This window comes from Pleurodeles waltl, chromosome 4_1 (genome assembly GCF_031143425.1).
Source record: "Pleurodeles waltl isolate 20211129_DDA chromosome 4_1, aPleWal1.hap1.20221129, whole genome shotgun sequence".
Taxonomy (NCBI): domain Eukaryota; kingdom Metazoa; phylum Chordata; class Amphibia; order Caudata; family Salamandridae; genus Pleurodeles; species Pleurodeles waltl.
The window spans coordinates 52,013,141-52,038,494 of record NC_090442.1 but is presented as its reverse complement, the minus strand read 5'-3'; the positions used below and the strand labels follow the sequence as shown (position 1 = coordinate 52,038,494).

The 25,354-nt window shown below is 44.4% G+C and overlaps 2 protein-coding genes across 2 annotated transcripts in view; both read right to left on the bottom strand.

Annotated features, from left to right (window-relative positions):
• Positions 1 to 6,902: 6,902 nt before the first annotated feature.
• Positions 6,903 to 15,337, bottom strand: LOC138287384 (uncharacterized). Its single transcript, XM_069227772.1, has 2 exons — positions 13,307 to 15,337; positions 6,903 to 13,085 (listed from the first exon to the last, which is right to left on the bottom strand). Exons 1-2 carry the CDS (start codon positions 13,440 to 13,442, stop codon positions 12,247 to 12,249), a joined length of 975 nt encoding a protein of 324 aa, XP_069083873.1. The 5' UTR covers positions 13,443 to 15,337; the 3' UTR covers positions 6,903 to 12,246.
• A 1,539-nt stretch (positions 15,338 to 16,876) lies between these two features.
• The window catches only part of LOC138287383 (zinc finger protein 84-like), a 303,406-nt gene continuing 294,928 nt past the window's right edge, over positions 16,877 to 25,354 (bottom strand). Inside the window, exon 5 of the mRNA XM_069227771.1 lies at positions 16,877 to 18,017. Within this exon, the coding sequence (XP_069083872.1) occupies positions 16,985 to 18,017 (1,033 nt within the window). The 3' untranslated portion in view covers positions 16,877 to 16,984. The remainder of the gene's footprint in view (positions 18,018 to 25,354) is intronic.

Genomic DNA, 25,354 nt, shown 5'->3' with positions numbered 1-25,354 from the left:
TGATCTTAGACATGTTACATGGCCATATTCGGAGTTACCATTGTGAAGCTACATATAGGTATTGACCTATATGTAGTGCACGCATGTAATGGCGTCTCCGCACTCACAAAGTTCGGGGAAATGGCCCTGAACTATGTGGGGGCACCTTTGCTAGTTCAAGGGTGCCCTCACACTTAGTAACTTTGCACCTAACCTTCAGCAAGTGAAGGCTAGACATATAAATTTATAAGTTACTTAAGTGCAGTGAAAATGGCTGTGAAATAACATGTGCGTTATTTCACTCAGGCTGCAGTGGCAGTCCTGTGTAAGATGTGTCTGAGCTCCCTATGCGTCGCAAAAGAAATGCTGCAACCCATAGGGATCTCCTGGAACCCCAATACCCTGTGTACCTAGGTACCATATACTAGGGAATTATAAGGGTGTTTCAGTGTGCCAATTAGAATTGGTAAAAATGGTCACTAGCCTATAGTGACAATTTTAAAGGCAGAGAGAGAATAAGCACTGAGGTTGTGGTTAGCAGAGCCTCAGTGACACAGTTAGGCACTACACAGGTATACACATTCAGGCCACAAACTATGAGCACTGGGGTCCTGGCTAGCAGGATCCCAGTGAGAAAGGCAAAAACAAACTTACATATATGTAAAAATAGGGGTAACATGCCAGGCAAGATGGTACTTTCCTACACGAGGGCCCATGGAAGGACACAACGTGTCATTGAGTGGACTTTTAGGCTCCTGAATGCAAGGTTCCATAGAACTGATAAGTCTGGTGAAGCTCTCCTCCACTCTCCCGCCAAGGTGTATCAGAACATTGTGGCCTGCTGCATGCTCCACAACCTCGCCCTGAGGTGTCAGATCCCATGCATCCCTGATGAGGAGGATGCCAGCAGTTCCACCAGGTGAGAATGCAGAAATGCCAAGTGAGGATGACAATCATGAGGATGAAGGAGGAGACATCCGGGGAGATCTCACCAATCAGTACTTCATCTGACTGTAGGTATGTGTTGTTCTTTATTTTGATTGACTCAATAGGATAGTGGTGGGGTTATGGATGTTTGAGAAGGGTTTTTCTATGACCATCAGACATGTAATTCATTGCTTTGCAATACATACCCCAGCTTTTACTGCAAAATAGTAAATAAAGTTTAAACTATCGTGATGTTTTTCTTTCTTAGTGTTTGTCGCAATGCACATTTAAAGTTACCATTGTATTTGGGACATGTATTTCTAGGTCATGGGTTGATCCTTGCCTGCCTAAAATCCTTGTTGAAAATTGGTATTTTCCAGATCTCTTCACAATGTCATCATGTAGACATTCCTGAATTGTGTCACTGGCATGTGGGTTTAGCTGGTCTGACGTGAAGAGGCCATGGATTGATCCAGGTACTGCCTGATATTATTTTGGTGGTGTATGAGTTCCATGCACAGGCTGTCCGGACAATATGATGGCTGAGTTCTGTTCCACACAACAGACCTGTTTGCCATGGTATGTGGGTCCAATGGTGTCATGTGTGTGATCATGGGTCGATGACAAATGTCTTCCTGTGCAATCCATTCATTCAACCGTCTCTTTGGTGTGATAATGGTACTATCTTACTTGTATGTAGCTGTCACTGTGTTTCCTGGTTGCAGGCCACTGTGCATGTGTTTTAAGACTGACGCAGGTGAGTAGCATGCCTACAAATACCAGCCCACTGTAAGGGGGAATGTTCCCTGACTGGGGACAGTTGTATTGACCTCTGTCTGTATAATGGAGGATGTTAGTTGCTAACACCAATGCTGACAAACTAAATTGTGAAGATGTACTTCACTGTGTGATAATTGGCATGTGGTCAGCCTATGTGCTGTACAGTGCTACAAATAGGGATTGATGATTGTCCACTTGTATCATTGTGTATGTATTGAACCCAGAATCAACAGTACATGTGACCTGTCTATTCCCACATTTTCTACATTCGAGTGTATTATATGAACTCAAGCAAATTCACAGTTAACTGTTCGAAATAGTAGTTGAACTATGACTCTCAAACAATTGTTGTAATTTAGTTGTGCAGAGGAAAAATAAAATGCATGGGATTAAAGTAATGAAGTGCTAACAGTAAAGGCTTCAGTCATAGTGGATGTTATCATCAGGGTAGCTGCTACGACATTTGGAATCTCAAGTCCAGTGTCCTACTATTCGTGAAAAATGGAACGTGTTTGTAAAATAGTCAACAGGGTTTATCAGTGGCACACAAGGGGAACCAGTCATTAAAGAATCACTTTTTCGCAGTGATTGTAGTCTCAGCATCTGCACCTCCTGGTTGTTTTGGTGGACGTCCAAGTTTGCATGGGGGGGGGGTTGTTCAGCTACAGAGGCAGGGGTGTCTGAGGCATGTCATACCCCTGGCAGAGCCTCCATTTTAGTGGCTGCCACAGATGTAGAAGGAGCTGATGTTACAAGGCTAGTAGAAGGGGTTTAGTGTTGTGGACAGGCCCTACTCAGGGTGGTGTTGATGTCTCTCTCAGCAAGCCAGTTAGGGAGACCATGTTGGAATTGAGGGCCTCCCACTGTTGTATACTTCCTGGTGGTTGACCCTCTGCAAGTGCCTGGTCTCTCCCATCATGGCAAGTACCTGGCCCATCACGTCTTGGGACTGTTGGTAAGCTCCCAAGACTTGGAAGATGGTGTCTTGCCAAGACGATTCCCTAGCAGACTCAGGCCGCTGGCCCACACCGTCCCTCCCACGCACCCTACCCCCACGTGCCTGTGCCATTGGCACACTCTGCTCACTACCAGTGGTGCCAGGTCTTTCATTGTCAGGGTATTCTACTTGTGACTTCGGTACCTTTACTGAGGAGCACATGATGATAGAAACTGTCCTCTGGACACAGGTTTGGGGGCGAATAGTTGCTTTGGATGTTGATGCAACAGGGCCGGGCGGAGTCAATGTGGCAAGGTGAGGCTGACAGTTATGGACTGACCAGGTATCCCAGATGGGCCACAGGGGTCCTCATTGCCACACACCCAGGGGTGTTTTCATGGCAGAGGGCTTCATCTAGGGGGGAAGTGGCTGTCTCAGGTGTCCTCTCGATGGTCCCAATGGCAAGTAAACCTGTTGAAGAAGTGGGACAGTTACAGATTGTAATGCAACATGTGATATCAAACTATGAGGTAGATATGCATTGAGCCATGTACAGAAAGGTTTTGTTTGATCCCCTGATATGACACTGACACCTGGTTTCAAATCTGGAGTACAACTATGTGGAATACAGACAATTCCTATCTCATACACCTTGCTACAGGATGTCAGAGTATCTTGGCATCTGGATGTCTGTTTAGTTGACGTGTGATGCCAGAGAGGGGTATTATGACAGCTGGACACAGGGGTGGTGAGTGGGTTGGCAGTTAAGATAATCATAATGTGATCAGTGAGCATGCAAGGCAAAACGTTTGGGTGACATAGTGGTTCTGACTTATCAGACTCCACTCCCCCAGGTATTTCTGTCAAGCCCTCAGGATGCAGGATGGCAAAGACTTTCTCCTCCCACGATGTGAACTGTGGGGGAGGAGGTGGGTGTCCACCACCAGTCTTGCTGACTGCCAGCTGGTGCCTGGCAGCTATGGAATGGACCTTCCTCCTGAAGTTGTTACATCTCTTCCTGGTGTCCCCCCTTGTGCATGAATAGCTGCCTACGGAATTCACCCTGTCGGTTATTCTTTGCCACATCTCCATCTTCCTGGCGATAGTAGTTTGCCGGACTTGGGCTCCAAGTAGGTGTGGCTCTACTCTGATGATTTCATCCTCCATGACCCTCAACTCCTCATCATTAAAACAGGGATTTTTCTTAATGGGGACATAGTGGTGCTGTACAACACAGAAAAGTGATGAAAACAGATGAGGTGTGGGTGCTGTGTTGTTAGTGAGTGACGGGTGGTGCCTCGTGTAGGGTAATAATATGTGTGTTGGGTATGTTGTGGGGATGTGGGATGAGTGGTATTTGAAGTGTGGGGGGCTACCTAATCTATTGTCTGTTCTTTCTATTTGTAATATCTATCTTGCTGTGTGTGGCGTTCTGGTTGCAAAGGATTGTAGGATGTGAAGGGGTATGTTTTACAGTGCAAGTTGTAGGTGTGTGGAATTCAAACAATCCAATGTGGTGTTGTGTATTACTGTGGTGACTGCCGCAGTTTGCACCGCCATTTGTTTTCGGCCATGGAAGAACCGCTACTGTAATTTGTGTCTTGTAATAGATTGGGTGGATGTTTGACGGGCTGGTCATGCCGGTTGTTGTACCGCCTCATTCATCCCCTCCAGAGTCCTGGTGGTGTCGGCATTTTGGCTGTCTTTTGGTGGGCTCGGCTGAGTAACTCGTAATAAGGCCATAAGTATGACCACCAATATGGCGGTCTTTTGGTGGCCGCCACCACGGCGGTCTGACCATCAGACGGCCAAACTTGTGATGTGGCCCTAAGTCTTTCACAGAATAAAGTAATTACAATACCGCTTTAAGGCAAAGAAAACCTACTTTTAATTATGCAGCAGTGATAATGCATTATGAAATGTATATTCATATTTTAATAATAATTTCCTCCAGTACTTTATACATCTGTAGGTGTTCTTCATCATCTTGTGTATCAATCCAAGCAAGTCTGCTCATGGTCAAAAAGAACTTCTCAGCAACCATATCGATATACTTTGCTCCACCTTACAACATGGAGCAGTTAATTCTAATTTTGAACATAAATGTAGGAAAAAAAAGATGCTTCAAGAAACCCAATAGAATCCTCCATTTAGTCCCCATCAAATCTGTCAGTTCCTTTAATGCTCAAGTATCTCATCTCCCTCGTTTCTCCACCGTAGTACAACCGTTGGCCAATTTCTTCTTCAAAAGTTCTTAGCAAGGGAGTTCACTAATGACACTGTAACAAAAACAAAATCTTTGGGGACCTTTAAATGAGGCATGTGGCTTGCTATTAGCAGCAACATGAAATTTCCAATTACTATTTTTTAGAATCATCAATATGTCAACATGTTTCTTTCTTTTAGAGGCAATCTGCCTTCCAATTCAATTTAGCACCCTTGACAACAGTTTGTTTTCTACGAGTTAATTTCTAGTTTTTTAGCTTTTATGTTTGCTGTCAGGGTGTTTAGTTATGTGTGTTAAGCTTTCAGGGTTCAATCTAATATCACCTCGTCAATTGAATAGTGTAGGATAGTCATCCCTCATTACGAGGTCAGTGAAGTTTCAATCCCCTCTCCAAAATACATTCTGCCGTAAGGATTAAAACCAGGTAGGAGCAACAGGTGTCCTGCTCTAATCCACAGATGTTTTCAATCTTTACCTTAATGCCTGCAACTGTGGCTTTTTCCACCTAGGTATCACAATATAATAATCTGACCAGAGCTTATGTGACCTGCTATACAACGAGTGTGAAATGAGAGGCTGCAGGGTGTCAGGGTGACACAACAATTAAATATACAAGTCAACTGTACAAACATTTCCTAATAAATTTCAGTAGTTGTGAAAGTCATTTTTTTTTACTTCTGTGGGATGAAAAAATATTTTAATAGGATGAAAACAAATAAGAACACTTTACTTGGTGATGTGCAAATGATAAATGTTTTCACAGATTATTTTCGATACACTAAATAGTTTTATCAGTAAAGCTGCAAGTTCATGGGAAAGATTTAGGCCATTTCAATGGGACGTTTACTGTCTGTAAATGGCAGGATGCTACCAAACCATGCTTTAGTAATATTTATTAACAGTGAGTGTTTAAACATGAATTGAGAAACACTCCTGCATTGATGGCAATGCTATTAGTAAATTAAGAGGCAAGTCAGGGATCATGTGATTAGAACGTGCTCTTTGAGCTTGACCTTCACCGCATTTTCATTAGTGTATATTTTACAGCGTGTGACTTTAAGCACACACCCCTCCCGGAGGACATATGATGCAATTAGCATAAACACTGAAAGTAGGTCACGCATGCACCATGTGTGTTTTCCTAGAGGTGCCTCACATTAATTGTTTTGTAGTGTTTCCAATATGTAGTACGTCTTGTATTCGTTTTTATGTATGAACTACTGATGCCATTTGGCTGGGTGATGGTGACAACTCCACCACACCCCTGAGAGATGCATTTACGTCTACTATTTTCTCTTTTCTTCCACAGATTTTCCCCAGCAGAGCATTGACACTGATGGGTAGTATTTATTTAATTTAATTTAATTGGTATATATCACCTTACCACAGTAAATAGTAAAAGTACTTCTACTAATGTAAGGCGCACGAGGAGTGATACTAGGGAGATCACTTTGGTCCTGAAGAGGAGTTTAGGGGTAAACTCCCAAACATGTAGACCACTAAGGAGGACAGGTACATGATATACCCATCCTCCTGACACCCCTTTTTAATCATACCACCCCTGTGAGACATATTAAACTAGTAATATCATCCAGAGGGGGGGTATTTTTAATTTACCAAGACCCCACCACTCCTATCCTTTTCTAGCATCCGCATCGCTGATACCAATAGTGCTCCCACGTATTCTGTTGGTCGCAGCACGCCTCGTTCTGCAGCAGAACGGGAAGAAACCCAATGATGAAGCATTCCACCAAGGGGTAACCCTGGTGGGTGAGTGTTTTTCTACTAAAAAAACATATTTTCTGTGGAAGTTTTCCCCCTCTGGGTTGGGTCTCTAAATATGTTTACCTACACCTTATACCAGGTCTATTTATCCCTTATTAGTGAAGTAGTAGTGGTCTAGCAGCTTAGGCTGATAGAGATAGCTATAGCAGAGCAGCTCAGACTGAACTAGGAGACATGCAAAGCTCATGCAATACCAATTATAGTTACACATTACTTATACACAAGTAAAGACAATACTCAGTGTTACGAAAAATAAAGGTAGTTTATTTGGGTGACACAAGGCAAAAAATATCTTGGATGCAATACTCCTTCTGGAGGTAAGTATTATACACAATATATATACTAGACACCAAAATAAGGTAAGTAATTAGACATAGGATAGTGCAAACAATAGGAAATGCTATAGAATGCAATGGGAGAAAAATAGGTCTAGGGGCAACACAAACCATATACTAAGAAAGTGGAATGCGAATTATGAATTCCCCCCCAAGACAAGTGTAGTGTGTAGAGAATCACTGGGAGAGTAAGAATACAGCAAAGGTAAGTAAAATACCCCACCCCACAGCCCAGAAACGCAGGAGTAAAGTACTGCAAGTTTCCTTAGGACACACTACACCTTGTGATTGGAATTATTGCAAGAACCAACCAAGTCTGCAAACAACAAACAGTGGATTCCTGTACCTGAAGACCTGCAAAGGAAGGAGACCAAGTCCAGACGTCGAAAGACGTTTCAGGAAGGACAGGAGTCCCTGTCAACCCAGAAGAGGGTGCAAAAGAAGAGTCCCCGGTTGGACGAAGACTGCAGAATTACACCCTAGGAAGATGCCAGCGGGTTCCTGTGTGATGCAAAGGATGTCCCACGTCGTGAAGTTAGATGCAGGCGAGTTTTGGCGCTGGATTCCTCCAAGCCTTGGGTCCGGCAAAGTTGCGTTTTGCGTCAACTAGGCACTATCTGGACCCAGGGGAGACCTGGGGGCCTCAACTCGGTGTGAGGAGGAAGAGGGGGCTCTCAGCACTTCAGGGAGCCCTCATAGCACCCACTGGAGTCCCAGGACACGGGTACAAAGGAGGTGCAAAATGCGGTTGGTGCAGCACTACAAAGGAAGGTCCCACGACACTGGAGAACAACTCAGCGAGTTGCGCGTCACAGGATAGAGTGATGGGGACCTGGGCCAGGCTGTGCACGAAGGAATTTTGCAAATAGTGCACAGAGGCCTCAGGAGGTGAAGAAGATGTAGTGCACAGGGGTACCATCGTTCAGGGGGAAGGCAAGGTCTACCTCCTCCAAATTGCGACAGCAGGACCTCAGGACAGTCTGTGTCGATGGGGTCCACCCTCTGTGTTCCAAGGAGCACGCTCGTCGCTGTGGGAGGAGTCCAAAAGAACCAGTTGTCGAGTTACAAGGTGCCTGCGTGAGCGGGGGAGGGACTCCGTCACCCCATGGGAGATCTCTTTGGTCATTCTGGTGCAGGGTGAAGACATGGAGTCCTCAGAGCATGCACACTGTGGAAACTGTTGCAGTTGCTGGCTGGAGCAGAAGTAGCAGAAGAAAAGTATCCATTGTGGATACTTTGTTGCTGTTACAACGGTTCCTGGAGCAGGCTGCGGTTGATGAGAGGATGAAGTAGTAGTTGCAGAGGATTCCTTGCAAGTAGAATCTGAAGAGAACCCACAGGATAGACCCTAAATAGCCCTGAGAGGGGGATTGGTTACCTTATCAGGTAAGGACCTATCAGGACGGGTCTCTGACGTCACCTGCTGACACTGGAGACTCAGAGCCCTCCAGGGTGCCACCACACCTTGCAAAGCAAGATGGCTGAAGTCTGGGACATACTGGAGGAGCTCTGGGCACCACCCCAAGGGTGGTGATGGACAGGGGAGTGGTCACTCCCCTTTCCTTTGTCCAGTTTCATGCCAGAGGAGAGTGCAAGGGGTCCCTGAACCGGTGGCTTATGCAAGGAGGGCACCATATGTGCCCTTCAAAGCATTTCCAGAGGCTGGGGGAGGCTACCCCTCCCCAGCCTGTAAACCTATTTCCAAATGGAGAGGGTGTAGCACCTTGCTTCCAAATGAATTGCTTTGTTCTGCCTTCCTGGGACTGAGCTGCTCAGACCCCAGGAGGGCAGAACCCTGTCTGTGAGGTGGCAGCAGCTGTAGCTGCAGTGCAAGCCTCAGAGTGCTGGTTTGGCAGTACTGGGGGTCCATAGTGGAGGCCCCGGGATGCATGGAATTGGCTCCCCAATACCATATTTGGAATGGGGAGACAATTCCATCATCTTAGACACCTTACATGGCCATATTCAGAGTTACCATTGTGAAGCTACATATAGGTATTGACCTATATGTAGTGCACGCATGTAATGGTGTCCCCGCACTCACAAAGTCCCGGAAAATGGCCCTGAACTATGTGGGGGCACCTTTGCTAGTGCAAGGGTGCCCTCACACTTAGTAACTTTGCACCTAACCTTCAGCAAGTGAAGGCTAGACATATAAGTTACTTAGGTGCAGTGAAAATGGCTGTAAAATAGTGTGTGCACTATTTCACGCAGGCTGCAATGGCAGGCCTGTGGAAGGGTTTGTCTGAGCTCCTTATGGGTGGCAAAAGAAATGCTGCAGCCCATCAGGATCTCCTGGAACCCCAATGCCCTGGGTATCTAGGTACCATGTACTAGAGACTTATAGGGGGGGGTCCAGTGTGCCAACTGAAATTGGTAAATGAAGTCACTAGCCTATAGCGACAAGTGTAAAAGCAGAGAGAGCATAAGCACTGAGGTTCTGATTAGCAGAGCCTCAGTGACACAGTCAAGCACTATACAGACACAAACACATTAGGCCATAAACTATGAGCACTGGGGTCCTGACCAGCAGGATCCCAGTGAGACAGGCAAAAACATACTGACATACAGGTAAAAATGGGGGTAACATGCCAAGAAAGATGGTAGTTTCCTACACTGACCCCAAACATGTGTCTCTGACAAAACCTGGAGTCCATACCAGCTCCTGACCTAGAAATCCATTCCCATACCTAGAAAACACCACCAAACAACCCTCTTCACTCCTTCTTTCCTTGAAGCCCCTTTGCTCCATCTCTCCTTGAGGGTATTCTGAGCCTATCAAATCCTTGATGTCCCTTGATAATGATTTCTACCAAGGAGTAGGCTTCTATCAGTAATATTATATCATGGCACATAGAATACAGATGAATTCCTCTTCGACAGACTTCACCTCCCACCTTCCCATGTTCCTGAATGTAATGTTAAAATAGCTAGATCAGGCCTGGATCCTCAGACTTTGGGGGTTCAGCCCAGATTCTCAGAACTATTTACTGTATATAAAAATAGATACACTCCACCCATTCCTCATCCATTTAGGGCCAGATGTAGCAAAAATTTGCGAGTCGCAAATGGCCCGAATCGCAATTTGCGACCCCGCAAAATCGGAAATGGGATGCAAAAATCCCATTTCTATAGTGCAAATTGCGATGCGAGCCATTACCGACTCGCAAAATTTGCGACCTGATTTTGCGACCCACAAATAGGAAGTCGCAATTTGCAAGTCGCAAACCATATGAAAAAGCCACTCGCAAATTGCGACTAGTCGCAAAAAGCCCATTTTGCACACCCAAATTACCACTAAGTCAGAGCAGGTGGTAACCAGAACCAAAGTATAAAAGGAGACCCAGAAAGCATCTGGGTTACTCAAGATGGCTGAAATATATGTGATAGCAAGGAGGAGGAGAGTCCACGCCGCCCAGCAGAGGAGGAGGAGGAGCCAGAGACAGGAGAGGATATACAGAACCAGGCAGACACTTTTCCAACAAACTGAGGAGGAGATTTATGACAAATACAGACTCAGCAGTGCAGCAATATTAGAATTAACTGAACTACTCAATCAGCAGCTTCAACGACAGACTGTGCGCGGCAGCGCCATCCCCACACATGTGCAAGTGCTATGCTCACTGCACCTCTTGGCCTCGGGTAGCTATCAGGGGGTCATTGCTGTGGCAGGTGGAGTATCCCAAAGTGCACTCTCACGTCTCTTCAGATGTTTCCTAGATGCTATACTTACACACATGTCCAGCTACACATACCTACCCAGGAATGAGGCAGAAATTAACAGCACCAAGTTGGAATTCTACAGAATTGCCAACTTCCCCCATGTAATTGGGTGTGTGGACGGGACACATATACAAATATCCCCTCCTGTGAATCTGGAATATCTGTTCCGCAATCGGAAATGTACCCACTCACTGAACATCCAGGTGGTATGTTCCAGGGAGTACACATGACTCTTACATTTTCAGGCACAGTGGGATACACCAACGCCTAGAACGTGGGGAGTTTGGAGACAGATCTCTATTAGGTATTGCTGAAGACACCCTGAAGCCATACACACAGTGTTGGGAAAAATATATATTCACATGTATGTACCTATAGATATGATACTTTAGTTCCAATTCTCTCTTTCCTTATCTGAATCCCAGTAAGACTTCCCTACTGACCTCTCTGACACCTATGCCAGCTCAAACAAACCTCTCCAAGCCACATTGTTAAGTTTATCTCGTCTCACACTTTAAGTTCAGCCAGCAACCCAGCCCACATTTCTTTAGGGACCACCTGTTGTCTGTTCACGTGCTCATGCTCACACTGCATTATGTATATTTTTACATTATGGACTTCTAGTTTTGTATGTGCAGCATTTCTTTTGTATGTGCGTGCCCATGTTTGGACTGTGTCCCCTTTTGGGGTTGTGCTGTGACAGCACTTATTAACATATATAAGTGCCTGACTTATATGCTTCAGGGCAGAAGATGCCAGCTTGTAAGACGTTACACTGGGATGTGCGTCTGCCTTCTGCCTTGGCCTGCCAATAAACCTTGGTACCTCATGAAAGCATTTCATCTGTTCCGGAGCCTTGCCTGGTGTTTGTGTTTTCTTTGTGTCACTCTGAGGAGGATTGAAAAATAGTTTCCTAACACACAGGTCACTGTAGAAACCATCCATGCCTTGCTAACATTGTTAATTTTTGCCAAACAGGTGACAGTGCATATGCGCTACGACCATGGATACTTACCCCGTACCTAACACCCAGCAATGAGAATGAGAGGCGATATAACAGTGCACATAGGCGGACCAGAAATGTCATAGAGAGGACCTTTGGACTGTTAAAGGCAAGATTCCGATGCCTCCACAGAAGTGGAGGTGCGCTCCAGTATGCCCCCATAACAGCATTCAAGATCGTTGGCGCATGTGCAATCCTACACAACATTGCCCCCAGACGTGGGCTACATCTCACCCCTGCAGACCCAGATTCGGGGGATGACGAGCAAGAGCTACCACATAGGCAGCCTGGAGATAGGAGCATTGCAAATCAAGGCATACAGAGACGGGACCACATTGCAAACCAATACTTTGGAAGGTACGTGGCAACAGACACCACACTCACCAATGTCACACACAAAGAGCCCAGTTGTGTAGTGTATCAAACACAACATTTTAATAAGTGAACCTAATAACTAAAGAACAGAACTGTCTGTAAGGGGCTGCACATGTCCACCCTTAATGAGGACACATTAACTGTATGTGCCTCATGAGTCCTGCAGTGTTTGTGCCTAACTCCTCCTCCTAGTTCGCCCAGCATGGCTCGTGCCAGGTGGGTCAGCAGACCCCGGACGTTCACTGCCACTCCGCAGTACACGTGTGTCTGTGGCAGATGCACTGCTGATAGTGGACCCCTCCTCACTGTCCTGAGGGGTCTCACCCGTGCCCTTTGCCACCTGCCTGGCCTCTAACATGTCCACAGCGTGTCTAATGCGGCCCAGTCCCCGCGCCACGTCCCCTGCAAAGTGGCCCAGTTCCACCTGCAGGCTCACTGTCCGTAATGACAGGCCTGTGGTGTTCAATGCAAGACGGACAATGGACGCTGCCATGCGGTCAAATCTCTGAACTAGTTGGCGCTCACGGCGCCTTGCACTTTGTCTCTCAGCCACCAGTTCCGTCACCAGTTGGCGGACTGATTGTGTAAGGTCACTGACATTGTCATTCAGTCTTGTGAACTGTGTGCTCACATCAGCCAGGCCATGTGTGAAATTGTGTTCCATTCTCTGCATTGCCCCTGAGATAATCCTCAATTGCCTTGTTTGCAGGCGCTGACCAGATAGGAGGGATGCCTCAACTGCAGACATGGATGTCTCCCCTATATCCTCCTGGGCCACCGCCTGGACCTGGACTCTGCGTCTGCGGCACGGTGGTGCTTCTGGCTCTTGCTGTCTCACAGTGTGGCTAGGACCAGGTGTTGTGTCTCCTTCCTCCATGTCCAGTTCTTCATCTGGAGGGGACTGTGGTGGTGTTGTGCTGGGCCCTGTATTGGCTGCTGCAGCCTCCTGCCCTGCCTGTGGTCTGCTGTCATCACCCTGGATGGTGTGGCTGGTGGGGGTGTCTTGTGGGAGACCTGTGAGACATAGGGAACACACTGTCAGTCTATAACACCTGTTGTATGCCTCATAATAAACATTTGCCTATATGCTGCCTACTGTACTACATTGCCCATAATGCACCATCCTGGTGGTTGCTAGTCTGGAATGGAGCTAGTCTGGTTGTGCATGCTGCTGTGTACTGGGTGAGTGTGGGTATAGCATTTATAAGTGTACATGCATTTTACATGGTACTCACTTTTGGATGTCCCTTGCGCTGATGTGTCCAGTGCTCCCATTCCTGACACTGCCTCAGGCTCCAGTGTCTGCTCCACCAATTCCTCCATGGCTGTGGGTGGTGGGATGGTGGATGGGCCTCCTCCTGTGCCCCTCATCTCCCTAAGGCGCTCTGCCACCCTCTCCTTTGTCCTGGAGCGCAGGTCGTACCACCGTTTTTTTATTTCTTCAATGCTTCTAGGGCTCACCCCAATGGCATTGATCCTCTCCTGGATTTCCTGCCAGATCCTCCTTTTATCAGTGTCTGGGACACTCAGGGCTGCCTTTCCAAAAAGCTGGTCATGGTGCTGGCAGCACCTCAAGTTCTTTCTCTGAGAATTTTAATTTCCTCTTCCTTCCTGCACTGCCTGTGTCTTCCATGGTAGCAGCTGTTCCTCCAGGTAGTTGCTCAGCAGTTTGAAAAGGGTGTGGTCCTCCCTCCTCCCAGGTGTATTTGATGTCTTCCTGGCTCTGATGTCATCAGCAAGAGCCAGGAAGTGTTTTTCCAATTGTTTTGCTGCACCTGCATGCAATTTGCCACCCGAGACACCCGACTCGCAAATTGCGAGTTCGCTTTTAGCGAGCTCGCAAAAAGCAACCTCGCTAACAGCGGACTGGCAATCTGCGGTGCGACATCATTTGCGAGTTGCAAATTGATGCCCCTTTTTTTTGTTGGATCCCATTTTGCGAGTCGGAAATTGCGAGTCGCAATGACTCGCAATTTCCGACTCGCAAATTTTTACCTTCCTACATCTGGCCCTTAATTCCTAAACCCCACTACAGCACAGTTTTTCTCAAAGAGGACTTGATCACTATTGACTCAAAAATGAGTGCAAATGAATATTATCAAGGTCCGCATCAGGTTTTCTTTAATTTTACTTTCAAGGACTACTCGCCGAATTGTTCATCACTCTGACCTTCCTTCCATCTAACATTTGCTTACTCATCAATACCCATTGCTTGTTGAGTAATAAAACATATGCTATTTGAGGTGTGTGCAGAATATAGTACACTATTCCCCATTGACAAGTCTAGATTTTAACACTACGTTTTTAATAAAAAAAGATACATTCCTCTCTTTTGCTTATCATATTTTGATTTCCATTGGCTTGATAAGACCTCACATCCTCAACCATATGACAACTATAATTCAGCTATCTACATTCACTTCTGATATAGCAGCCCAATGTGCAAACTGTCACCTAACACAGTCCATACGAGTCTGGTTATGCTTATATACCAGCTTTGCATTTTACATACATATAGTTCAAAAAAGTATATCAGCCTGGAGAGTCTGGCTTTCTTGAAATACACTAAGAGACCTTAACAATCGTTAACTCACCATTGTATAAGATACCTCTAGTGGCTGCTATTTTAATAATAGACCAAATACTTTGTCTGCCCAAGCCACATATCCTCTTACTTCAAGTCTTGGACTGAAGCACCTTGATGACAAACGTACCTACTGGAGAAATCACACAGACTAACCTATGACATTTTTTTTTTTATAACTTGAATAGTTCATGTTAAGGGCCCTTCCTCTGACACTCATTTCTTTTGTCTTTTTGTCTGCCATGTAGTAGTCTGCCTTGTTTATTAAGAATCATTTTGGGTCGGTGTTTAAACCACCACAACCAACCACAGGGCCAGAGCTGGTGGTAGGTACAATTTGCTCTCAGGAGGATTCCCTCATGCAGACAAGATCTTCTACAATTAAAACTTTTCTGGCGTTGAGAACACTGCTAAGGTTTTACTTCATTGTAGGTTCTCTCACACTGAGATATATTTTTTTGTTTTGATCGTTTCTGGTATTCATAGTGCACTTACCGTTTTCTCATGATTAGCATTTCCAAGTTTGGTTTTCTTTGCAATCATGCCAAAACAGTCATTGCATACATGTATAAAGTTCAAAGTTAAGCTCTAAAGTTAGCTGCAAGTGCTCTTCTTAAGACCTCCCTTGTTCTGTTGAGATCTCATCTTCAGAATTTGTACATTTACACCTTAATGGGGAGCTTGTCCATGTTCTCTTACACACTACATCTGCTGGTTTGTTCCACATTTTATTTTCGATTGCGTATTTCTGCACCTTCAGGATCATTTATACCCTGGATGGTAGCTTGTTGGTTCAACAGTCTTCCCTGGCAGAGGAACATGTTACCAACGTGTGTCCGATACTGCAATGCTTTAATGTTTATATAATGCTGAGAATACTTATGATGGTACAGACTTTGACCAAAATTAATTGACTACACTTTTGATACTATGGAGACTGGCAGAAATAGCTGCACCTCAAAAGCTGCAAAAATAAACAAACCCGCTGTTTCAGGTTAAAGAAACCACTGCATTATCACACTGTCCCTTAAGTAACTACTTTTGCCTCCAATAGCATTGAGAATAAAATCATAAATTCTCTTCACTGTTTTCAAAGGGAGAGCTGGCCATTGATCAGAATACTGAAAGTTACTGTTCCTGAACTATACCCCTACCTCTTCGGGTAATATAAATCTGTTTGTTCATGGCAGGAATAGCCGAAAGACTCATGGTGAAAAAATGTCAATCCACAGGATATGAGCCCTGCTCTGGAAAGTTCTTTGAAGACAGAAGAGTTTATCTAATCGTTCAATGTATAAAAAGGTGAAAACAAGCATTTTCAAAGAAGACTTTCCCAACCATTCAGGAGATTTTGGAGATTACCTCTGCATGCATCCAAGAAGTACAGGAGCCCTTTATTCACAATTGTGACCCCTCTTGAAGAATGGATTTGAAAGTTCTTCTTGCACAAACTAATGCTTCAGAACATAGGATGCGACTCTGAAGAGAGGCAGTCATGCATTGGAAAACCTGCCTCTGAAAGGGCCGGGGAGCATACAGTTACTACATATATAAATGGATCCATGTCAAGTGCTCTACCTGCAGCCAGTTTTAGATAAATAATAAACTCTGCATGCTAGGATCTAGGGCAACCATTCACATGGAATAAAAGCAAAGCTAAATGTCCCACAAGGGAGAGTGCTGCTGGCTAAAAAGCCCAAAATGGCAGAAGGTATAACACTTGACATGGGACACGTTGGTAACAGAACAGTCACCTATCACGATCACCAGTGAAATATGGGCGGATTTGGAGCAGAGTTTTATCACAGATCAGCAGCACCTAGTAGCAGAGGGTAGGATTGTGAAATAATCTGTCAAATGTCAGGCTACCTGTAAAATTCCTCAGTAAATGTCAATTACATAACAGATGTTCCTCTCCAAGTGTGGCAGGTCTGGTTCAGTTCAGTCACATATTAGACGAGCAATGAAATGCTAAATAGGGTTTGTCATATAAACGTTACGCCAGGTCTACTACTGAAAAACGGACAGAAGCAGAATCAGTCCTATCCACCTCTTGCACATGAATGAGCAATAGAGTTGGGACAGACTGAGTAACATCTCAGTGACTTTGATCCAGCTCTACTACATCACACAATGAAAATTAAGTATGCAATAATTTTGGCATTTAAAAGAAATTGTATACCATGAGGGTCTAGTAACTTCAATTTACTTTAACCGTGAACCTAGTGGACAGTTGTTTATTTATACTCTGCAATTTCTGGGTTATTTTGCAAGTTTTGCTTGAGGAATCCTGTTGCAACTACAACAATAAATATTCACTCATGTAGAATCAATTTAAGTTTGTGTTTGAAGCTTTTCTGACATTTAAAGAGCTGAAACATTTTTGCCCTGTGTGCAGTCTTTCCTCATGTTTAGTTAGGTCCTTTTTCTGACGGAAGCTTTTCTGGCATGCAGAGCACGGATAAGGCTTTTCTCCAGTGTGTGTTTTCTCATGTTGCAGAAGAATGGATTTGCAACTGAAACGTTTCTGGCATTCAGAGCACTGATAAGGCTTTTCCCCAGTATGTGTTCTCTCGTGATGAATGAGAATGACTTTGCTAATGAAGCGTTTCTGGCATTCAGAGCACTGATAAGGTTTTTCCCCGGTGTGTTTCCTTTCATGCTGAATGAGCCCAGCTTTGAGAGTAAAGCTTTTCTGGCATTCAGAACACTGATAAGGTTTTTCCCCAGTGTGTGTTCTCTCATGTTGAATGAGACTAGATTTGTAACTGAAGCCTTTCTGGCATTGAGGGCATTGGTACAGCTTTTCTCCAGTGTGCTTTCTTTCATGTTGAATGAGACTGACTTTGAGAGTAAAGCTTTTCTGGCATTCAGAACACTGATACGGTTTTTCCCCAGTGTGTGTTCTCACATGTTGAGTGAGATGGAATTTATGACGGAAGCTTTTCTGGCATTCAGAGCACTTATAAGGCTTTTCTCCTGTGTGTGTTCTCTCATGCTGAATGAGACTGGATTTGGAACTGAAACCTTTATGGCATTCAGGGCACTCATAAGGCTTTTCCCCTGTATGTGTTCTCTCATGTAGAATGAGACAGGATTTGTAACTGAAGCTTTTCTGGCATTCAGAGCACTGATACGGCTTTTCTCCAGTGTGTGTTCTGTCATGTTCAATGAGACTAACTTTGCGACTGAAACTTTTGTGGCATTCAGAGCACTGATAAGGTTTTTCCCCAGTGTGTCTTCTCTCATGTTGAGTGAGATGGAATTTATGACTGAAGCCTTTCTGGCATTTAGAGCACTGATACAGCTTCTCTCCAGTGTGCATTCTCTCATGTCGAACAAGACGAGATTTGTAACTGAAGCTTTTCTGACATTCAGAGCACTGATAAGGGTTTTTGCCCAGTGACTGTTCTCTCACTTTAAGTGATACTGAATCGATAGCTGAAGTATTTATGACATTTAGAATATGGATATGGTTCTTCTCCAGTGTGGATTCTTCCATGTTGAATGACACTGCATTCAGGATTGATGCTCTTCTAGCTTTCAGGACATGAATAAGGTTTTTCCTCTGTGTGTGTTTTCTCCTGTTGAGTGATTATTGGATTGAACTAAGGTTATTCCCAAATTCAGTGCACTTAAAAGGTTTCTTTCCAGAGTTAAGACATTAATGTTCCGATGGACCTGAGTGACGGACATCTCTTTACTTTAGAAATCGTAATGAAGTTACATATTTTGTATTTAACAGTTCAATTTAGGATTCTCAGTCTTGTTATGGTGCTTACAATATTAGGTAGGGTTAGAACAGTGTACTTGGTATTAGTGTAATGTCAATAATTGAGAAAAGCTGTCAGAGTTAAAAACGAGGCAAGTGATTAAGTTTTGATATACAGGAGCAAAGAGTGTCAGGTGGAATTTGCAGCATCAATAAAGGAATATAACAAAAAATAATGTTTTAGGCCAAGTTGGTTTTAAATCTTGGTACTTCTCAGTGCCTTTGCTGAAATATAGAAAAGACCTTTCACAATAACTTTCTTTTATACAGTGAGTGGACTCTTTTTTTCGAACCAGATACGATTTCAAACTGAAGTTTGTTCTCGAAGATTGAGGTAATTGGTCTTTCTGACAATGTTTGTGACACTCTAGTCATGGATTTGTTTTTGCTCAGAGCTTGCTTCTGTAGAACAGTTCATGAGCTTGAATTAAAACATAGATTAACTAATTGCAATCAGCACTGCATGGACAATGATTTTCTCAGATTTGCAAAATTTTGTAAATAATGAAACATCCTCTGGCTAGAAAATATTGTTCCCTCAGTACTTGCTTTGGGCTTACATTTCAGTTTGATTTACCTTTAAAAAACGATTTAATTTTGATGTCACATTTGGAAATGTTTCTTTACTTTGGTGTTCCATCAAGCAAAATAAATAGTGGGAATTAGAAAAATCACTTTCATGTTTAGTAGTTTTCTCTGTTCATGGTTTGACGCCACGTCTTCTTTTGGAAATTGCTGTAAACCTTTAGAGTTCTGGGTCATCTTCATTTTCTCAAAAATTAATCATCCTTGCGCTCTGGCGTTCTGTTGCATGGGATCAAACCACTATCTTGCTTTCCCTGTTCGTACCTCAAGTCACCTGCAGAATCAAAATTAAATCGTTAATAAATTAAAATTTGCAAAAACAAATATTAACAAATGGAATCAATGCTTAACCCCCTTCCCTGGCAAGGATGACCGGCAGCCATCCTCAGCCACGGTGCTTGTGTGCAGAGGACGGCTCCAGGCTGTCCTCACACTTGAGTCAGAAAATCCCTCTGGTTAGAGCACCAGAGGTATTTCCTTTCTGCTAGAACAGCCTCGGGAGGTGGGGAACAACTTCCCCACCTTCCGCAGCTGGTTTTGGTTTTCAATGCAATGACAATCAACACTGACTTCATTTCAATGAAAATGAAAGTGAAATTAGCTGGTTGGCTCATTTTGCTTTCCCTGCTTGGGTGCTAATGGTGCTATCTCAGGCCCCGGAGCACCGAGGCACACGAGAGAGGTATCATTGGAAAGGGAAGAATCTCCTCTTTCCAATGGTATCCCTCTCAAGTGGATCCCTGCTTGGGGATCGAACGAGGGTGATCTCCAAGCAGGGATCCAGCCACGAGGGAGAGGGCAGCGGCCCCTTGGGCAAGGGCTTTTCTCCCCCTTATTATTTTGGGAATATTCAGTCTTTCTGCCCCCGAGGGGGTGCGGGGCAGATGGAGGCAACAGCCCCTGATCGACACCTCTGGGGGTGGAGGGGCGAGGCAGAAAACCCACTAGGATGCGAGGGATTTTTTTTATTTGGTTAGTGTAGGATGGCACTCCCCCCTCCAGGGTCAGAAAGCCCACCAGGACATCAGGAATTTTTTTGTTTGTTAAATGAGTGTAGGGGTGGAGGCGGACCACGATGGCCCTATCAATGCCCCACCCCAAAAAAAAAGAGTACAGTCTTTCTGCACACTAGGGAATTTTATTTTTATTATTAGTGTAGGGTTGGCGGCTGGCCATGATGGCCTTGTCAATGCCCCCACCCCAAAAAAAGTGGGCACAGTCTTTCTGCCCCTCACTGGGGGGCATATAAGGGCAACATCCCTTGATATGCCCCGCGGGGGCAGAAAGCGCGCTAGCACACCAGGGAATTTTTTTATTAGTAGTGTATGGGTGGGGTCTGACCATGATGGCCCTGTCAATGCCCCCACCTTCAAACAAGCATTTGCAATGCAACGGGTCTCGCGTTTGCTCGTGTTAGAGCTGATAGCGTTGTAAACTCCTAACCGGACTTTTCACTGGTAATGAAACCTATCTGCAAAAGTGCAATTATGTACGTAACCAGAAAAAGTGCAATTAACTGTGTAACAGGGTCGATATTATGTAAAACGCTCAACTTCTGGCAAGCGAGATCATGCTGGGAAAATAGAGAAAAAGTAGTCCACGAGCCAGACGGAAAACAGCGAGCCTCGCATGTTTTCTGGACTTGGTCTATGCGCTCGAGGAGGGCTATCCACCGGAAAAAAGGCATGACGTATGCATGCCTTCCACTAATGAAATCAAGCAGATTCTAACAGGCAAGCCCACGAGCCAATAAAAGACACTGACGTGACGTGGACAGGGCTCCAAGCCCTTTTTAATTCCTAAAGCGTCTCGCTCAGCGAAACGTACGCGCAAGCGCATGCGACGCAGGCTCAACCCTAAAAAAATGGGCAGTCTTTCTGTTCCAACCCCCAGCCCATTTTTTTTTATTTTATTAGTAAAAGTGTGGGGGCAGACCAGTATGGGCATGGCAATTCCCCCACCCTAAAAAATAAATAAATAAAACACAAGCATTTGCAATGCAAGCGGCCTCGCATTTGCAAGAGCTAGAGCTACTGCTATTGTAAATGACAATATCTTTTACCCATGTGTTTTGGTTTGGACTGGAATTATGTGGGTTGAATTGGAATTGTTAGTTGTGGAATTGTGTGGAGTGTATTTGTGTAGTGCAATTATGTGGCATGGTGACTAGATACGAGGGAGAGCTGCGGAGAACAGACAGAAAGGAAGAAAGAGAGGGATAGCTAGTTTGTGCAGGAAGTGGTGAATGAACTCCAGCCAGAGTAGCAGAAACAGTGTGTGAGAAAGAGAGAAAGAAGGGGAGAGCAGGACACAGATGCATAAAGAGGGTGGACCTGTGTACGGAGAAGACACCCCAAGAAGAGGAGAAGAACGTGGGTTTGAGGGAAGGAAATCTTGAAAAGGCACGGGAAAAAAAATGTGCTTGAAGACCTGAAGTGAACCAATATGAGGAAAGCAGGAGGAGAGAGAAGAGAGAGAGAAAAGGGCGAGAGAGAGGTGTAAATGTGAATAGGGAGGGACTCTCAAGTCCCCTGCTATGTTTTGCTATATTTTGCCGGTAGTGACATTTTGCACAACAGTGCTGCTCAGACTGGCATGGAAAGGTTCCCTTAAAAATGTCTGCACCTGATTGAAATTGTGTGATTTTGGGCAAACGGCTTTACTGAGCACAAAAGTACAAAGGTTAAACGTAATCAAATCAAAGTTTACATTTGTGAAAAATAAATATAATGACAGAATACACCATATTGTATTGTCTCTAACTTTCCACCCACCTCCACATACCCCAGAGACAGAATCAAAAAGAAACACAGATTTTTAAAGCCTGTGCCCAGTTTTTGGTAAGCACCAGGCAGGCAGAGACCTTCCAAAGGGGAGATTACATCAGCACAGAGCAGATTACAGAAACCTGTTTCACGTTACAGACCAAGGTTTGAAAATCTGTGTGCAGGTAATTTAAACTTTTGCAAACAGCGCACCTCCCTGCCTCATCATGCATGAAATATTAACTTCCAAAAGGAGGTGGCAGTGGTGCCAACAGTGCTCCTACCCCTCTCCATGCTTCCTTCCTCCCACCGCAGTCTCTAGTCCCCGACTCCCCACCCTCGCAGGAAGCCATTCATCCACCTTATTCCCACCTCACCTGTGCAGTTGTCGAACTTGAAGCCACTGGCTTCTAGGCGCTCACACAGTAGTAAAAAATAAACGCTAAACATGTAAATGTAACACCTTGTTCGGGTCACCCTGCGTGTAATACAGGCTCCTGCATGCAGGAAGGGCCCAGAAACCACTGTGTGAGAGTTCAAACACACGAGCTCGCATGAGCTGTGAATTCAATGTGGATGATTGTAGCGACCTACGTTTACATAGCACGGTTATAGTTGCAGTCGTATGGTGCTGAGGTCTACTGAGTAATTCTCTTTTGTGGATTCCCAAATCCTTTGCAACTTTACAGAGGCGAACTTCATAGGCTACAAGGTGCCTGCACGCGGTAATGATTGTGAAACCACAACTGCTGATGATCATACATATTCCTTGCTCGGACATGCTTGCGGATGTGTGGCGGTTAGTGCATTTGTTTTATGCTCACCAATGGTTTTATGAGCAAATGAGATATACTGCTATGTGTGGGCCTCTTACTTACTCCAGTGGTGTCAGCGTTCTCCGAGTGTTACGGGTCAACATCCTTTTGACTTTGGAATTTAGTTTACTTAATAGGCAAATTCTAAACATGCATTTCGTGTGACTTATTCAGGAGTACCCTGCAAATTTTTGCTTTTAAAATTGACATTGAGTGCGCCAAGACAATGATTATTTATCTAGGAAACGGTTCCATGTCTCTGCCAGGTGCGGCTCCTCCACTAGGGCGGAGGAACACCTCCCCTCCCCCACTGCCAGCAGCAGCAAACCTTTTAATACAAAACAATAAATAACCGTTTTGTAAAAGGGGAGGGCATTGGGGGTGATGAGCACTAAGGGGAGTGCACAGCCGTCCCAGGCCAGCCAAATACACATGCGCACAGGGCTCTCTCCAGCCCGGCACTGTTTTGCCCGGCAGGAGAGAGCCTGCACAGGCTCGCAGTCTGTCTAGGAGCACCCTGGCTGGGCCCTCTCAGCCAATCCTGACGCTGCTCTGAGCAGCAAGGCATGGAATTAAGGTAAATTTTAATATTTTATTTCCCCCCGCGCGCCGCAACGCCCTTTTTCCCCTCCCACAAGCCGCTACTTGTTTCTGCGTGTGATCAGATGTCCCGGGAACGCAACGCACGGCGGCTGCTGCTCTGCACGCCCCAGATGTCTTTTGAAGCACACCTCTCAGACAGGAGATCCACACTCACTAATATGATACTTCCATGTCGTAGTCAGATTGATGGCGCATGTAGAAATGTGTACCAACAAGGAGCTCGCATTAAGTCAACTGCAGCCTGCAAGAATAAAATGTCTTCTCTCTGTGATCAAATTCATGTTTGCTGTTCATGTACAAAGCAGTATCTGAGACGAGTTTATGACAGCGTGCAGCTAATATTTATGACGATAAATGAACGATGCCGCAATGAATATGCGAAAGTGAACTTTCCACGAGAGAAGGGAGTGAGATTTTTTGAATGCACAGAGAAACGGCGCAGGGAGCGAGCGCTTGTCAAAGTGCTAACAATCAATTTAAAAAAGAAGTTCCAAGAACAGTTGTTTTAATGGGACCAGTGCAATCATTAGCAGTAACTGGTCCCTGCTACTGGGAGGGCTAAACACACTAAAAGGAACGACACATGCATGCCATGGAAGAATGGAGATAAGAAATTGAAGAGTGGCGGATGTGCCAGCTAATAGAAAACCTATGCGTGCACTTTAAGCCCTTTTCTAACTACAACAGCGTCTCTCTAGCGATAGGCATGCGCTAGTGCATGCTATCGCAGGCTCGAATCGAAAAATGATGAAATAATTAAGTAATACTATTACAAAATGTGCAACATTAAGCCGCATAATTTGAATTTTCTTACCTAATTACATATGCATAAATTACACAAACCTGCTGCATAATTGGCCCACTCCTGCCACATAAATCAAGTGCCCCTGGTTATAATCATTAAAAAGAATGTGTCAAACTATCCTAAGCATTTCTAATGAGTAGTCAAAATGCTTTAAATTAGCTAAAAATTTAAAATCTTATATTAATAGATTAATTAATAGTTTCATACAGTTTCACAGTGATTTACGAATGTAAAAATGATATAAGCTGGTCAAGGAGCTAATCATTAATCTTCATCAAAAGCTCAAACTTGAGAAGCACATTATTCTCAAGTTAAGCGCCTCACACCCTCCAATTAAAAGTGCCAAGTGAACTCTTACAATGACCAATATCGAGACCAAAAATGCACAGTTATTTGGAGACAGAGATAAACAAGTATTGATTGTCGTGCAAACTGATCACAAATCTGTGCCATTAACTATTATAATTAATTCTATAACTTGCTGTTCACGGAGGCTCGGGCTGCATCACAAACTGATCGTTTAAATGTTCAATAAGACTGCCATAATACATCTTAAATGTTCTACAATCAGAGGGCAATGTCCTACTCAAGACTACTCTAACTATGCAGAAATAACAAGAAACGCTTGGACTGATAGCTAGTAGAATCCACCCATTACCACTTTATCAGCTCTTTAGCAACATTCAGATATATGGGGGATTAGTTACTATGGCACCTAAAAAATCCCTAAGCACAATGTGGATTCCACAAACCTAAAATGCAGAGAATTTTAGATAAAACTAAATGTAATTTCTTTTTTTTTGGGGGGGGGGGAGACCTAAACCAAACTGGTTAACTTTTTACAACATTACTTTTGGCGTAACATTTATCAGATAGGGTTGATTCAATCACTACCTAATTGAAAAGCTTAGGAAACAAAATGTGATCCCAGTTAGAAAGGAGCAGTAATCCAAAAACACAGAGAAAGGTGTAGCTATTGCAACACAAACTGTAACCTTATAGGGATGTAATTCAACTACTCTGTCAAAAGCCCAATCACCCTAACTGCTAAAATGTGTATCTTTGGGGATTTTTACACTTGTTAATAAGCATCTTCAACCATTGTTTGAAACTTTTTACCTTCTTGTTGAACGTACTATGCTCGGATACTTTGTGGTCGAGTTCACACCTAAGAAACATGTGTACGACCAGAATGGATCTCCTTCATCTTTTTAAAGTCACTTTACATCGGGAAATATATAGACCATGTCATGAAAATCTGTTCTTCCATCACTATGGAAAGCATGACCAGTTTAAGCCTCTGGTGTGGGAACATGCATCTGTGAATGGTGTCAAAATGCATCACCCATTATTG